Source organism: Loxodonta africana, chromosome 12, assembly GCF_030014295.1.
Source record: "Loxodonta africana isolate mLoxAfr1 chromosome 12, mLoxAfr1.hap2, whole genome shotgun sequence".
NCBI classification, from domain to species: domain Eukaryota; kingdom Metazoa; phylum Chordata; class Mammalia; order Proboscidea; family Elephantidae; genus Loxodonta; species Loxodonta africana.
The window spans coordinates 79,899,481-79,913,716 of NC_087353.1; the positions used below are offsets into that span (position 1 = coordinate 79,899,481).

Sequence of the window (14,236 nt, forward strand, 5' to 3'; positions counted from 1 at the left end):
TGCCTGCTGCCTGCATCCCAAGGAGCATGGTTTGTATTTTATTGGTCTTTAATGCTCATGGGTGAAGATGGATCCCAGGAGCCTATTTTTCCTTTATTAAGTAAACTTTTTATCTGCCTGCTACCCCCAATAAATGGCAAACTCCGTGAGGGCAGGGACCACGTTTGCTTCACTCACGGCTGTACCCACTGTACATACTACCTGTTGAATGACTAAATGAGGGGAGGGGTCATCTTTCGTTCATCTTTGTACCCCCACTAAACTAAGCTTAAGGCCTGCTGGTGAGTGGCAGATAAACAACTGCTCCAGGAACAGCCCAGCCCCTGTGCCCGCCTCACCGGCTGTCCACTGAGGGCCACTCGGAGAAGTCTCATCACATTACTGTATTTTGTGCCTTCCAGACCTTCGGACAGCTTCTTCAGTTCTCCATTCAGCACATCCTGAGTTAAGCTCACACCAGGTCTTTCTAAAAGCCTAGAAGAGGACCAGTCTGTAAGGGGCCTGCATGGGTTCAGAAGATTATGGTATAGCAACGGCATAAGCAGCACAACCAATGCTCAAGCCTGTCGTAGGGGATGGGGTAAGGAGAAGGTATCTACCCTCCCCAGAAAGGGCCTCCCTGTTAGGGAAGAAGAACAGCGGAGGGATCACATACACAGATAATCCAAGTAAGTGAACATACTATGGGGAACTCAGAAGGTACGATAACGAGAGGATTTACTAATTGCTTCCACTGTTATGTAATCTTTATGCCTCAGTTTTCCCATCTTTAAAGAAGGGATAATAATAGTGCCTGCACCCCTTCAGGCTAAGGTGATGAGTTAAAACTTGTAAAGCACTAAGTGCAATACATGAACATACGGTATTAGATTTTATATTTCAATGAAAAATTAAGGAAAAATGTATTAGCTATAATTTATTACATCAAAAGCTCAGGGACATTGCAGAGGGATCACAAAAGAAACTTAAGAATGAGTCAGACACTGGATGGAAGAATATGGCCCTCTGGGAAATTATCTGAAACACAACTTCCAGATGGCAGGACTTGGGGGTCATTTCTTTGGGATATAGCACGAGAGCTGAAAGAATCAGGAGGCCCCAGCTCCCATAAAGGCCCTGCCATCAACTTGCTGAGTCACCTTGAGAAAGCTACAATCATTCTTTGCCCACAAACTGAAGCGTTTCAGCATCTAAAATCCGATAGCCAACAATCATCCCAACTTTCCTGGCAGGCCGGCTGAGATACTCTCCTAAAATCTTGTTTGAGTTTCAAGAGAAATTCCCCATTCTGTTAGAGCTGGACTTGTAAACTATTTGTCCCAGCCCTAATTCTGAGCTAGAGCAAGAGATGGGAGTGGGGCGGAGGTAAGTATATTTCCAGGCAAATTCACACTTTCCCTAAGTTATTATCAAGGTTTCCAAATTAGAGACACTGGAAAGGGACGCTGGAGATTTTCATTGGTGTAACTGGTCCATGATGCCAATTCTGACACCTCTGCTCATGATAGGGTCCAAATGCCTCCATTTTAAAGACTGAATCGATGTGGGGTGCCGAGGGCACAGGGAATGGGGCTCCTTAGTGATTTGGAAAAACTGCCTTTTGCTGTAGATTTCCTCAGTGCCAGTACTTAAGCAATTGAGCTTCAACTTAAGACAAAAGTAACTGTCCTCACTACATCATTAACTGGGCCACATGATTACTGTTACTTCCTAAATTATGAAAATAAAATACTAAAAATATAAAAAGTAATGTGGGAAAAAATAGACATTCTCCTCAGTGTTGTTGTGGATTATCAGGCTGTTAAGGAGCTGATGAAAGAGTGGCAGGTTCCAGGCAGCCAACAATGGCAGCTCAGACTTGTTGTAACTGGCCCAGAGGTTGGCATGGGCACAGAAGGGGCTTCTAGAGATTTGGCGGCTTCTAACATGTGGGTGTCAGTTTCCTGACTTGAGTGGGAGCCCAAAGGTGTCTCTGAAATCAGGGATGGGGAGTTACGGCACTAGGAGCCGATGAATTAGAACTAATCGCCCCTATTGTGGAATGTCCTAAATTAAGAGATAATTACTACTACTGCTACTAACTCTTGGGAATTTATCCTGCGGATATACTTGCAAACATGCTTAATGGTTATTCATTGCAACAACGTCTATAATAGCAAAATCTGGAAACAACCCAAATACCTACTGATAGAGGATGAGTTAAATAAATTACAGTAAAGTGGTACAATGGAATCGGTGTAGCTGTGGAAGAGAATGAGGACTCTAAGTACTAAAAAATAATAAAGTACTAGACAGATCTAAAGATATAATGTTAAGTGAAAAAAAAAAAAAACAAGACACAGAAGAGTGTTACTGTATTGCACCTTTTGTGTAAAAAGAGGGGAAAACAAGGATTAGATCTAATTAAGAATAGTAGGAACCCACAGAGGATTCTAGAACTGGGAAGAGGGTAACAAGGAATAAAAAGGGGACCTTTCACTGTATATATTTTTTAATTGCTCTGTTTTAAGCCATATGAATGTATGAATTCTAAAATGAAATTTAAAATTTTAAATATTTTCACGGATTACGTACACATATATACACATACGTGTACATACATATATATAAACATACATATATACATCCTTGAATATGCAGAAATTTTACAAAGAAGCTAAGTTTGGTTGCCTTTTTGTTGAGGGATGTGGGCTGGAGAGGAAGGAAGATTTGTTTTTTGCTATAAACCCTCGTTTGGATTTTTTTGCCACAGGGATGTATTCTTATCTTTTCAAAATATGTATTATAATAATATATTGAAGGGTTGCAAGTATTAGGCACTGCCCAAGGACTTTATTACATAGGGAGAAGCAGTAGATAATAGTGGTTAAATGTATGGTCAAGGTTTGAATTCCTGCTCCTTCAACTTGCTAGCTGTTATTATTTTGGACAAGTTACTTAGTCTTTCTGAGATGCAAAAGAAATTAGCTCTTGGTAACGTGTTTTTGGCCCCCACACTAAGCTATGCCTCAACCTAGCCCTTCACCCAGGCTTTGCAATTATATAAACCAACCACTCCCCTCTGCTTAGGCCAACTTTGGCTGTGTTTTCTATCCCTTGTAACCAAACCAAATGAATTCCAACTGCTTCTGTTACAGTAAGAAATATTATTATCTTCATCTTATAGATGAGGAAATGGAAGCCCTAAGTGAAGCCACTTGGCCAAGGTGAAACCACCCAGTGAGAAAGTGGCAGAGCTGGGATGGAACCCAGGTTTGTACAATTCTAGAACCATGGAACCACTGTCCAGGGAGAGTCTGGGTTCCCCTTGGTAAACCCTCTCGCCCAAAGTCAGCCGGTGAGAAATCATTTCACTGAGAACATCTTCACCAGTCAGGGAGCTATGCCGGTGGTCTACAGCCAAGCCCTGGAGTAAGGTGGTATGCAAGGGAAAAAAGGAAGGACTACACAGCCTTGGGCCAAGCCTGTAGCACTCACCCAATCACCCGTTTGGCAATCTCATCCACCTTCTCCGAGATGGTGCCCAGCTGTGCTCGGCCCACTGCAGGGCGAGTCCACAGGTAAGAGTATGCTGGGGAGACCAAATCCTGCAGGCGGCAGATGTGACCCTGGGGAAAGAGGCAGTCACTGAATGCACTGGGGACAGGGCTGTGAAGACACTGAAGGGGAGGAGTGGAAGTACCCACCCACTTCCCTGGCTTCCCAGACCCCCCAACCCTCTACCTGTCTCAGCAGAATGATCCTTTCCATATACGCCGGGTCAAGAACAGCCCTGTCTTGCAGCTGGCTCCCAAACACCTCCTCCACGAGGGCCTGCAGCTTCCCCACCAATTGCCGCCTCTGGGCCTCGCTGCTCACCAGCCGCCGGAGGTGCACCCTGCAGGCGAGGTCAAGGGACCACCCTGAGCTGTCATCCCCAGCCCATCCAAGCCTTCTCCCCAGGGGTTGGGTGAAGTCTAAAGAATGACACAGCATGTAAGCTCTCCCTGCCAAAGGCTGCAAGCAGAATTCTCTTTACACTTAAGAGAAGGAAAGAGATCTAAGCAAGGTCACAAACAGGTAGCCTCACAGTCCCAAGCAACCTGCAGACAGTATTTTAAAACAGTAACTGACATTTTAAATGAGAATGACATTTAAAAAAAAAGAGATTTCTCTATGCCACAAATTTAGAAGAACCAGCCGTCATTACTAACATTTCAATTAAAGATTCTACAGAAAAATCCTGATCAAAAGGGGGAAAGTGGAACAGAATCTCAAATTCTCATGGAATCCAGACTTTCTGGAGCCATTGAAGCTGGATGAACCCTTGAAACTATTACCCTGAGATAATCTTTAAATCTTAAACCGAAAATACGCCCTGAATCAAAAAATAATGAAAATCACCCATAAGTACTGTGCTCCTTTTAAAAATCACCTATGTGGGACCAAATGGTCAACAATTAACTTTGAAACAAAAATGATGAGAATGTAAAGAGGCAGGAATTAAAGGAAATGAACAACCAAAATGAAAATAATGAAGAATGTAACCAATGTCACTGAACAACTTGTGTAATTATTGAATGTGAACCTAAACTGCTATGTAAATCTTCACCGAAAACACAATAAATTATTTAAAAAAATATACCCCCTGATGTCTTCTTTAAACCAAACAACAGTTTAAGTTAATTAGTAAAGAGTATCTACCTTGAGCATTGTGCTCTTTTAAGATCTATGTATATGGGATCATGGAAACGCTGGTGGCGTAGTGGTTAAGTGCTATGGCTGCTAACCAAAAGGTCAGCAGTTCAAATCTACTAGTTGCTCCTTGGCAACTCTATGGGCCCGTTCTACTCCATCCTATAGGGTCGCTATGAGTCAGAATCGACTTGACAGCAATGGGTTTTATACGGGATTGAATTGACAACAGTAACTTGAAAGGTTAGCCAGGAACCTTAGGGGGCAGTGAGTTTATGTTAATGGGGAGAAACAACTCAGAAAAGGAGGGTGAGATTGGTTGCACAACATGGAGAACGTAATCAATGTCAATCAATTGTACACATAGAAACTGCTGAATTGATTTATGTTCTGCTGTATTTTCAACGAGTACTACTATTGCTATGACAACCACTATGGCTATCTTTACTGAAATAACCACAGCTGCAGCGTGATTATAGAAATTTCTCTGGGTAATCAGCTTTGGCTATATTAAACCTGTGGGCATCAATCTGCTTGCTCCATCCCCTCCCTGGTTTGTACTAAGCAAAAGCCCCACCTCCGTCTTCCTTTTAGCTTCCTCTCTTGCTTCGGGGAGGACTGGAGTGGGTCACAGAGCATCTCCCTGTCCTGACTCCATTTCCCCTCAGATATCACTTTCTTTACAATAAGAAAGGCAGAAGTACAATATCCCCGGATGCCCCATTCGAGAGACGCCCACCATTCACTAGCTCTGTGAGCTTGGGTGAGTTATTTAACCTCTGTGTCTTGGTATTCTCATATGTAACAAAGTGCATAATAACAGGACCAACTTCATAGGTCTGATGGGCGCAGTAAAAGAGGTAATACCCTAAATACACCCGCAGAGGATGTGAACTCTCTGGATGCCTGCAAGTAAAGCACTGAGAGCAGCACTCAGGAGAAAGTAACAGTAAGCTCCTGGCCCCCTAGGTATAACCTTGGCTGCTGGCTTTACCGCAAATACCCTTTAGCTGAGACATTTCAACAATTGTCTAAATTATAACTCTAATTGAAGACTGAAATATCATATGTGAAATATCAAATAGATGCCATGAAACAGTGCTCATTTGACGTGCTGGGTGAGTGGGAGTGATTCTAAAAGGAAGATGCCCCTCTCCAGGCTTTGGCTGTTAACAGAATCCATGCAGGAGTGGCCAGGAACGTAATACCAAGGAAAAAAAAAAACCAAACCAAACCTGTTGCTGTTGAATCGATTCCGACTCATAGCGACCCTATAGGACAGAATAAAACTGCCCCATAGGGTTTCCAAGGAGCGGCTGATGGATTTGAACGGCTAACCCTTTTTTTGGTTAGCAGCCGAGCTCTTAAACACTGCACCACCAGGGCTCCAGGAACATAATAGTAATGACAAAAAAAAAAAAGTGCTCAGTAAAGGGAAAGTATTCTTTTTATTGTTAGGAACATAAGAACAATGACAAAAATAATACCTGCCCTTTACTGAGCACTTCTTGTGTACCAGGTACGCAACATTTAATTTAATACAACTATCCCAAGAGCTGAGCATTGTTACTAGCCTCATCTTAGAGAAGAGGAAATGGAGGCTTGAAGAGGTTAAATAATTTACTCAGGGTCACAGAGCTATTAAGCAGCAAAGCCCGAGGTCAAAATCGGATGTGTGTGAGTCCGGAGTCCATATTCTCCACCACCACACTATGCCCTGTGTGTGCTGTCCCATTATCGGCAAGAAAGCCTTTTCTATGTGGGGGGGTCTCCATATTCCCTACTCACCTGTTGAATTCTGGAAGCTTCTCCAGGTCCAGGAGGGCTGAGTGGCAGGTGATCCGGGTCAGGTCAAACTGTGTTACCAGCTCTGGCAAGGTCCTGCCCATCTGGTTCTCTGGAAGTAAGGCAGGCCCAGCTGCACCTCCCTCCCTCCCATCTTTCCCCCGCCTCCCTATACCATGGAAGTCAAACCAAGGGCTTTCCAATGCCAGGGTGGCAGGTGAGCAAGTGCTGGGCTCCCCAAGCCACTTAAACCAGAGGGATTCAACTTCTAGCCACACTGTATCTCAACGGACTGAATAAGCTTTCTTTTTCAGAAAGGATTTTGCTACTAAGGAAAAACCGGTTTGGAAACAATCAAGCTAAACCAACCCTCATTACCCTCAAAGACATGATCTGTAGAACAGCTCACCCTGCTGCCTGGTTGTTCCCCAGAATTTTGATTCTATTGGTTTTGCATGGGGTCTGAGGGTCAGCATTTACAAGCTCTATGGGTGATTCCAAGGTGGAGCCAGAGTTGAGAGCACTGTGCCAGGAGCCACTTCTCACGAGGAACAACTCTGTCTTGCATCGTCAGTAACACCGTGGTCAAGCACAGGCCTAAAGTGAGCTCTGTCCCTTGCTAGCTGTGCGACTCTGTCAAGTTACTCAACCTCTCTGAACCTCACAATCCTCTTACGAACAGTGGGGACAATAAATGGCTACCTCTCCAGAATGTTTTGGGGATTAAATAAGAGCAGAATAAACGGTAAGCAGGCTATTATTGCCACATTTTCAGAAATCCCCTCCACAAAGAGGTCAAACTATTTAGCATGTCTTCAAGGTCTGAGCTCTAAGTCTTGGGCCAAGGGCAAGGGCTCATCTTAGAATAAATCAGAGTCCTTCTCTATCAGTAATATTGTTGCCATATGTACTTGTAATTGCAGTAATGATTGTAATAATCATAGCATCTGTCATTTTTCGTACTTATTGTATGGCAAGCACTGTGCTGGGTGTTTCATACTCATGAGCTCAGTGCATCCTAACTTATCTATGAGGCAGACACTTACCCCCATTTTACAGATGAGGCAAATGAAGCTCAGAGACCACAGGGCAAGGATGATGTCTATCACTGTTGTAACCCCAGCCCTTAACGGTGTCTGGCTCAATATACATTTGCTTAAGGAAAGGATGAACCTGCCCCAAATCATTCAGGTTGTAGGTGGCAAAGCTGTGACTGAAGTCCAGGTCTGCCTGAACCAAAGGCCACGCTCTTCCCTATGCTCTTACCACGGTGCCCTCGCAGGTGGGTAGATACCTGCAAACCCAGAGCCACAGTTGGTGATGATGTCGAGCAAGGCATCTGGCAGGAAGCCAGCAGTGGCAAAATGCTCCAGGAAAACGTCCCCCTGCCGCTTGGACAGCTTGCTGCCATCCCTGTTGAGGAGCAGGGGCAGGTGGGCAAAGTGAGGCGGCTGCCAGCCCAGGGCCTGGTAGAGAAGCAGGTGTTTGGAGGTGGAGGAAAGCCACTCGGAGCCCCGCAGCACGTGGCTGATGCCCATGTGGTGGTCGTCCACCACGCAGGCCAAGTGGTAAGTGGGGAAGCCGTCGCTCTTCAGGATGACTGGGTCTCCCTCCACGCTGGCCACTTCGTGCTGTTTCCAGCCATACACCAAGTCCTGGAAAGCTGGTGCCTCCTCCTCCAGACGGAAGCGGATAGCAGGCTTGGGAACTTCGGCCAACTTCTGGGCCACCTGCTTCTGGGTCAGGTTCCGGCACCGACTGTCATACCTATTGGGAAGCAGAGCAGCCATCATGGCTAGGAGTGGAGATGATGGGTGTGAGTCCTGGCTTTGTCTCTGAAAACGGTATGACCTTGGGCAAGTCATTTACCTTTCTGAGCTGCTTCTTCACTCATGAGGGGGGATAACGGTAAGACTGCTGTGAAGGAACACTAAGTGACATAACGTAGCAGGCACACAAGAATGTCTGCCTACATCCCATCCATCCATCTTCCTTCTGGCTAACAAGGAAATGTCAAAATGCCTAGTTCCAGGGGTTGAACCATGATTGGTGCAGCCAACTGTGCAATCTTACTCCCCTAAACTAGTGGCCAGTCCAGTGGGCAGGTGTTATGGATAGAACTGTGCCCCTCAAAATATATGCTGTAAATCCTAACCCCTCTATACCTTGGAGCCTTAGTGGCACGGTGGTTAAGAGCTCAGCTGCTAACCAATAAGGCCAGCAGTTCGAACCCATCAGCCGCTCCTCAGAAACCCTATGGGGAAATACTACTCTATGAGCCTGAATCAACTCAATGACAATGGTTTTTTTCAGTTTATACCTGTGGTTATAATTCCATTTGGGAATGGGGTTTGCTATGTTAATGAGGCAGGATTAGTATAAAGGTATGCCTTGAGTCAATCTTTTTTGAGACACAAAAAGAACAGATTAGGCATAGAGAGGCAAGCAGAGATGGGGAAAGATAGATGTCACCCTACATGGAGATCACCAAGGAGCCAAGGAATAGAAGCCAAAGACACAAGGACTCTCCTCCAGAGCCAACAGAAAGAAAGCCCTTCCCTAGACCCGGCACCCTGAATTCGGACTTCTAGCCTTCTGAAGTGTGATAAAATAAATGCCTGTTTGTTCAAGCCACCTGCTCATAGTATTTTTGCAATAGCAGCACTAGATAACTAGACAGCAGGTAACCCCATTCTAGTCAATGTGACTCAAAGAAAAGTTTGCTTGGGGGAGAGTCTGAGAAGATTTTTTCTTTTTCTCTGAAAACAAGAGGGTCATGGATTGAACTGTGACCCCAAAATATGTGTCATCTTGGTTAGGCCATGATTCCCAGTATTGTGTGGTTGTCCCCCATTTTGTGATTTTCCTATGTGTTATAAATCATAATCGCTGCCTGTGGTTAAAGAGAATTAGGGTGGGATATAACACCCTTGCCCACGTCACATCCCTGATCCAATGTAAAGGCAGTTTCCCTGGGGTGTGGCCTGCACCACCTTTTATCTTATAGGACATAAAAGCAAAGGGAAGCAAGCAAAGAGTTGGGGACCTCATAGCACAAGAAAGCAGTGCTGGGAGCAGAGCATGTCCTTTGGATCTAGGGTTCCTGCATGGAGAAGCTCCTAGTCCAGGAGAAGACTGATGACAAGGACCTTCCTCCAGGGCCGACAGAAAGAGAAAGCCTTCCCCTGGAGCTGACACTCTGAATTTGGCTTTACAGCATACTAGACTGTGAGAAAATAAATATCTCTTTGTTAAAGTCATCCACTTCTGCTATTTCTGTTATAGCAGCACTAGATGACTAAGACAGAGAGAGAGAGTGTGATTAAGTGCACATTTTCCCCCACCTTATTTCCTCTTGTGAGGATAGAATGCTTGGAACTGCTATGGCTACTCACAACTAAGAGGGGAAAGCTAAGGGAGTCAGAGAGTGGCCACAATTGAGCCCTGATGTCTCTAATCTGGTGGTTTTAACCTGGGCTGCTCTACCTTCATGCTTTCATAGTGTGAGAATATAAATGACTGTGTTATTTATGCCCTGGGTACTCAAAGTGTGGACCGTGGACTCCTAGCATCAGCCTCACCTGGGTGCTTGCCAGAAATGCAGAATCTCAGGCCCTACTCCAGGCCCACTGAGCCATAATCTGCACTAACTGGATCCCCAAGTGGTTCGTCTGCACAGTAAAGCATGAAATGTTCTGGTTTGTCACTTTAACAAGGTATCCTATTACTTGCTCCCCAAAGCATCCTGATCTATACATATAAAGTCTATAAGCTCAGTCTCTGACACACAGCTAAGTGTTCAATCAATAAAAGGCTGCACGGCTTCCATGGCAGGGCTTGACAATGAGTTAAAAGAGCTCTATCAATGGATAAGCAGATTGTTTATACTAAAAAAGCAATGCTGCAGTGAATGTCATGGCCTTGTATAAATACCTTGGTCCCCGCCAAATAGTTCACTGAAAGTGAAACTTGAATGTCATGATTCCTCCATTGGGAGTATTCACTAGTCAAGGGTCACTGGGCGCTATCTGCCAAAACTACAAATTGAAACACTGTGACAATATCAGTACTACCCAAAGCCATCTATAGACATAATGCAGTCCTAATCCAAATTCCAACAACATTCTTTACTGAAATGGAAAAATGTATCAACAACTTTATATGGAAAGGAAAAAGACCCCACAGAGCCAAAAAAATATTGAAGAAGAACAAAGAAGGTGGCCTCACACTCCCTGATGTCAAAACATACTATAGAGCCACAGTAATCAAAACAGCCGGGTACTGGTTCAATGACAGGCACATACATCAATGGAACAGAACTGAGAACCCAGATATAAATCCATTCATCTGTGGGCAGCTGATTTTTGATGAGGTGTCACAGTCAATTCAATGGGGAAGAAGCAGTCTCTTCAACAAATGGTGATGGCAAAATTGGATACTTATTCGCAGAAAAATGAAAGAAGATCCACATCTAACATCACACACAAAAACTAACTCAAAATGGATCAAAGGCCTAAATATGAAAGTTAAAACTACAGAGTTCCTGGAAGATAATACAGGGGAAAAAACTATGCGACCCAATTATTTTTTTAGTAATAGAGTACCAAACGCAACTAGAGATGCACGAGCAACAGAAGACAAGTTAGATAAATGGGACCTCCTAAAAATGAAATACTTATGCTCATCAAAAGACTTTATCAGAAGAGTAAAAAGGGACCCTAGGGATTGAGAAAAAATCTTTGGGAATGAGATATCTGATAACGGTCTAATCCCTAAAATATACAGAAAACTTCAACAACTCAACAACAAAAAGACAAAAAACCCAATTAAAAAGTGGACAAAGGACATGTACAGATACTTCACCAGACAGGACATTCAAGCAGCCAACAAACACATGAAAAGATGCTCACGATCGTTAGCCGTCAGACAGATACAAATCAAAACCACAATGAGATAACATTTCACCCCTACCAAAATGGCACTGATCAAAAAAACAGAAAACAATAAATGCTGGCATGGTTGCAGGGATACTGAAACCCTGTTTCATCGCTGGTGGGATTGTGAATTGGTTGCACTGCTATGGAAAATGGTATGGCACTTCCTCAGAAAGATAGAAATAGAAATACCCACTCCTAGGTATACACCCTAAAAAACCCACTGCTGACTCAAGAGCACTAAAACTGCTCACATGAATAGATATATACGCACCTATGTTCACTGCAGCATTATTCACAATAGCAAAAAGGTGGAAACAAACTAACTGCCCAACAACAGATGAATGGACAAACTCTGGTACACACGCACAATGGAATACTATGTAGCCATAAAGAATACTGATGAGTTCTCAAGATATACCATAACGTGGATGAATCTGGGGGACAATATGCTGAGTGAAATAAGTCAATTACAAAAGAACAAGCAGTGATCTCACTATTATAAAAAGACGAGAATAGGTATATGTACAGAAACCAACATTCTTTGGTGGTTACCAGGGATGGGTGGGAGAAAGAGGAGGAATCACTTTCTAGACGGTAGGCACTTGTTAGTTTTGGTGATGGAAAAGGCAACACACCTAGTAAGGGTGAAGTCAGCACAACTTGACCAAGCAAAAGGTAACACTAAGAAGTACACAGGAATAATAGACGATTTTGGTAAAAGCCACAACATGCAATCTTGCAACAGTAATAACAACCAAAAATATGTGAGCGGTTACACAGGTAGATACGTATGTTTATTATGTAACAGGCAAACACATATGAATATATTGGTGCACATGCATACGTATTTCTGTAGGCAAACATATATACACGTTTGTGTGTGCTCTATATTATGTTCATCTATAAAATAAAGCACAAAGGGGACAGAGTCTTGGATATTTCCTAGATATAACCAAATACCTCGTGGAACTGGGTTACTGGGTTTGAGGGCTTAGGACCACAGTCTTAGAGGCAACTTGGTCAACCGGCATAACATAGCTCATAAAGATAACACTCTACATCCTAATGTGGTGAGTAGTGTCTGGGGTCTTAAAAGGTTGCAAGCGGCCATCTAAGATACAACTATTGGTCTCTATGCACCTGGACCAAAACAGAAAGAAGGAAACCAAAGACTTGAAGAAGAAACTAGTCTACAGGACTAACAGTCTACATGAACCTTGAGACCAGGAGACCTAGATGGTGCCTGGCTACTGCTACTCACCATTCTGACCAGGGACCATATAGATGGTCCTGGATATAACTGGAAAAAAATGTAAAACGAAACTCAAATTCCTAAAAAAGACCAGACTTACTGGACTGGTAGAGTAGAGGGAACCCCAAGACTATCACCGGGAGATACTCTTTAAACTTGTAACTCAAACCACTCCTGAAGGTCACCTATCAGCCAAAAGACACAGTGGCTCATAAAATAAATATCACCCGTGGGTACAGTGCTCCTCTTAACAATCATCCAAATGAGCCCTAATGGTCAACACTTACCCTCGACCAAAGATGAGAAGGTAAGCGGGGGACAAAGAAGCTGGAGTAATGGGAACAGAACAATCAAGATGGAAATAATGAGAATGCTGACACATTGTGAAAACTAACCAACGTCACTGAATAACATGTATAGAAGCTGTAAAACGAGAACCTACTTTGCCAAGTAAGTTTTCTCCAACATCACAATAACCTCTTTAAAAAATATATGTAAGTTGACAAAACCTTAAAAATAAAAACCTCAAATTGACCCTGCTGTTCCACTCCTAGGAATGTATCCAACAAACGCACTGTACACAGGCAAAGTGATGTACCTCAATATCCATCACAGCTCTCTTCTCATAAAAAAGGTGACATAAAAGCTCATTGATAAGGAACTGGTTTAACGAATTATGGTACTGTGAGATGCCACACAAGCGTAAGAAAAAAATTATTCAGTGATATGGAATGATCCTCATGACAGTAAGTGAGAATGGTAAGTTGCACAGTACTGTGCACAATATTGAGTGATGAAAAAAAGAATACACTATGAATGATCAGAAACCCTGGTGGTGCAGTGGTTAAGAGCTATGGCTGCTAACCAAAAGGTTGGTAGTTCGAATCCACCGGGTGCTCCCTGGAAGCCCTATGGGGCAGTTCTACTCTGTCCTATAGGGTCACTATGAGTTGGAGTTGACTTGACTGCAATGATTTTTTAAATGAACGATCAGTGTCTGCACTGAAAGTTTCTGGGAGACACAGAAAATTACCACACTGGTTATCTCTGTAGAGGGAAGTTGAGTGGCCAGAGTCAGGGGTGGGAGGGAGGGCTTTCCATACATATCCTGCTAGAACTTTTAAAATAGTGAACCTGAGAAGATCTTACCTACTCAACATCACACCATAACCAAACCCATGCCATTGTGTCAATTCTGACTCATAGCCACCCTATAGGACAGAGCAGAACTGCTCCATAGGGTTTCCAAAGCTATAAATCTTTACGGAAGCTGAACGCCACACCTTTCTTCTGTGGAGTGGCTGGTGGGTTCAAACTATCAACCTTTCAGTTAGCAACTGAATTGCTTTAACCATTGTGCCACCAGGGCTCCTACTCAACATAATAGATAATTAAAATTAATTTACATGTTCTGCCTGAGACTCATCACGGTGGACAGCTTCCAACATGGCCTCCCATGATCCCACCCCCTGGTATTCAAGCCTTTGTGGGGTCTCCTTCCCTGGAGCTTGGCCTGAACCTGATGAATTGCTAATGAACAAAATACAACAAAAGTGATGAGATGTCACTTCTAAGAATGTTATTACAC

The 14,236-nt window shown here is 43.6% G+C and overlaps 1 protein-coding gene and 1 long non-coding RNA gene across 2 annotated transcripts in view; one reads left to right on the forward strand and one right to left on the reverse strand.

Moving 5' to 3' along the window:
* The window catches only part of EARS2 (glutamyl-tRNA synthetase 2, mitochondrial), a 34,933-nt gene that overhangs the window by 12,210 nt on the left and 8,487 nt on the right, over positions 1-14,236 (reverse strand). Inside the window, exons 4-8 of the mRNA XM_003418817.4 lie at positions 7,754-8,226; positions 6,463-6,571; positions 3,724-3,877; positions 3,478-3,608; positions 339-474 (exon numbers count right to left, since the gene is read on the reverse strand). Of these exons, the coding sequence (XP_003418865.1) occupies positions 339-474; positions 3,478-3,608; positions 3,724-3,877; positions 6,463-6,571; positions 7,754-8,226 (1,003 nt within the window). The remainder of the gene's footprint in view (positions 1-338; positions 475-3,477; positions 3,609-3,723; positions 3,878-6,462; positions 6,572-7,753; positions 8,227-14,236) is intronic.
* Positions 469-3,483, forward strand: LOC111753042 (uncharacterized). Its single transcript, XR_002787889.2, has 3 exons — positions 469-668; positions 3,167-3,252; positions 3,373-3,483. It is a non-coding gene; the product is annotated as an uncharacterized LOC111753042 (long non-coding RNA).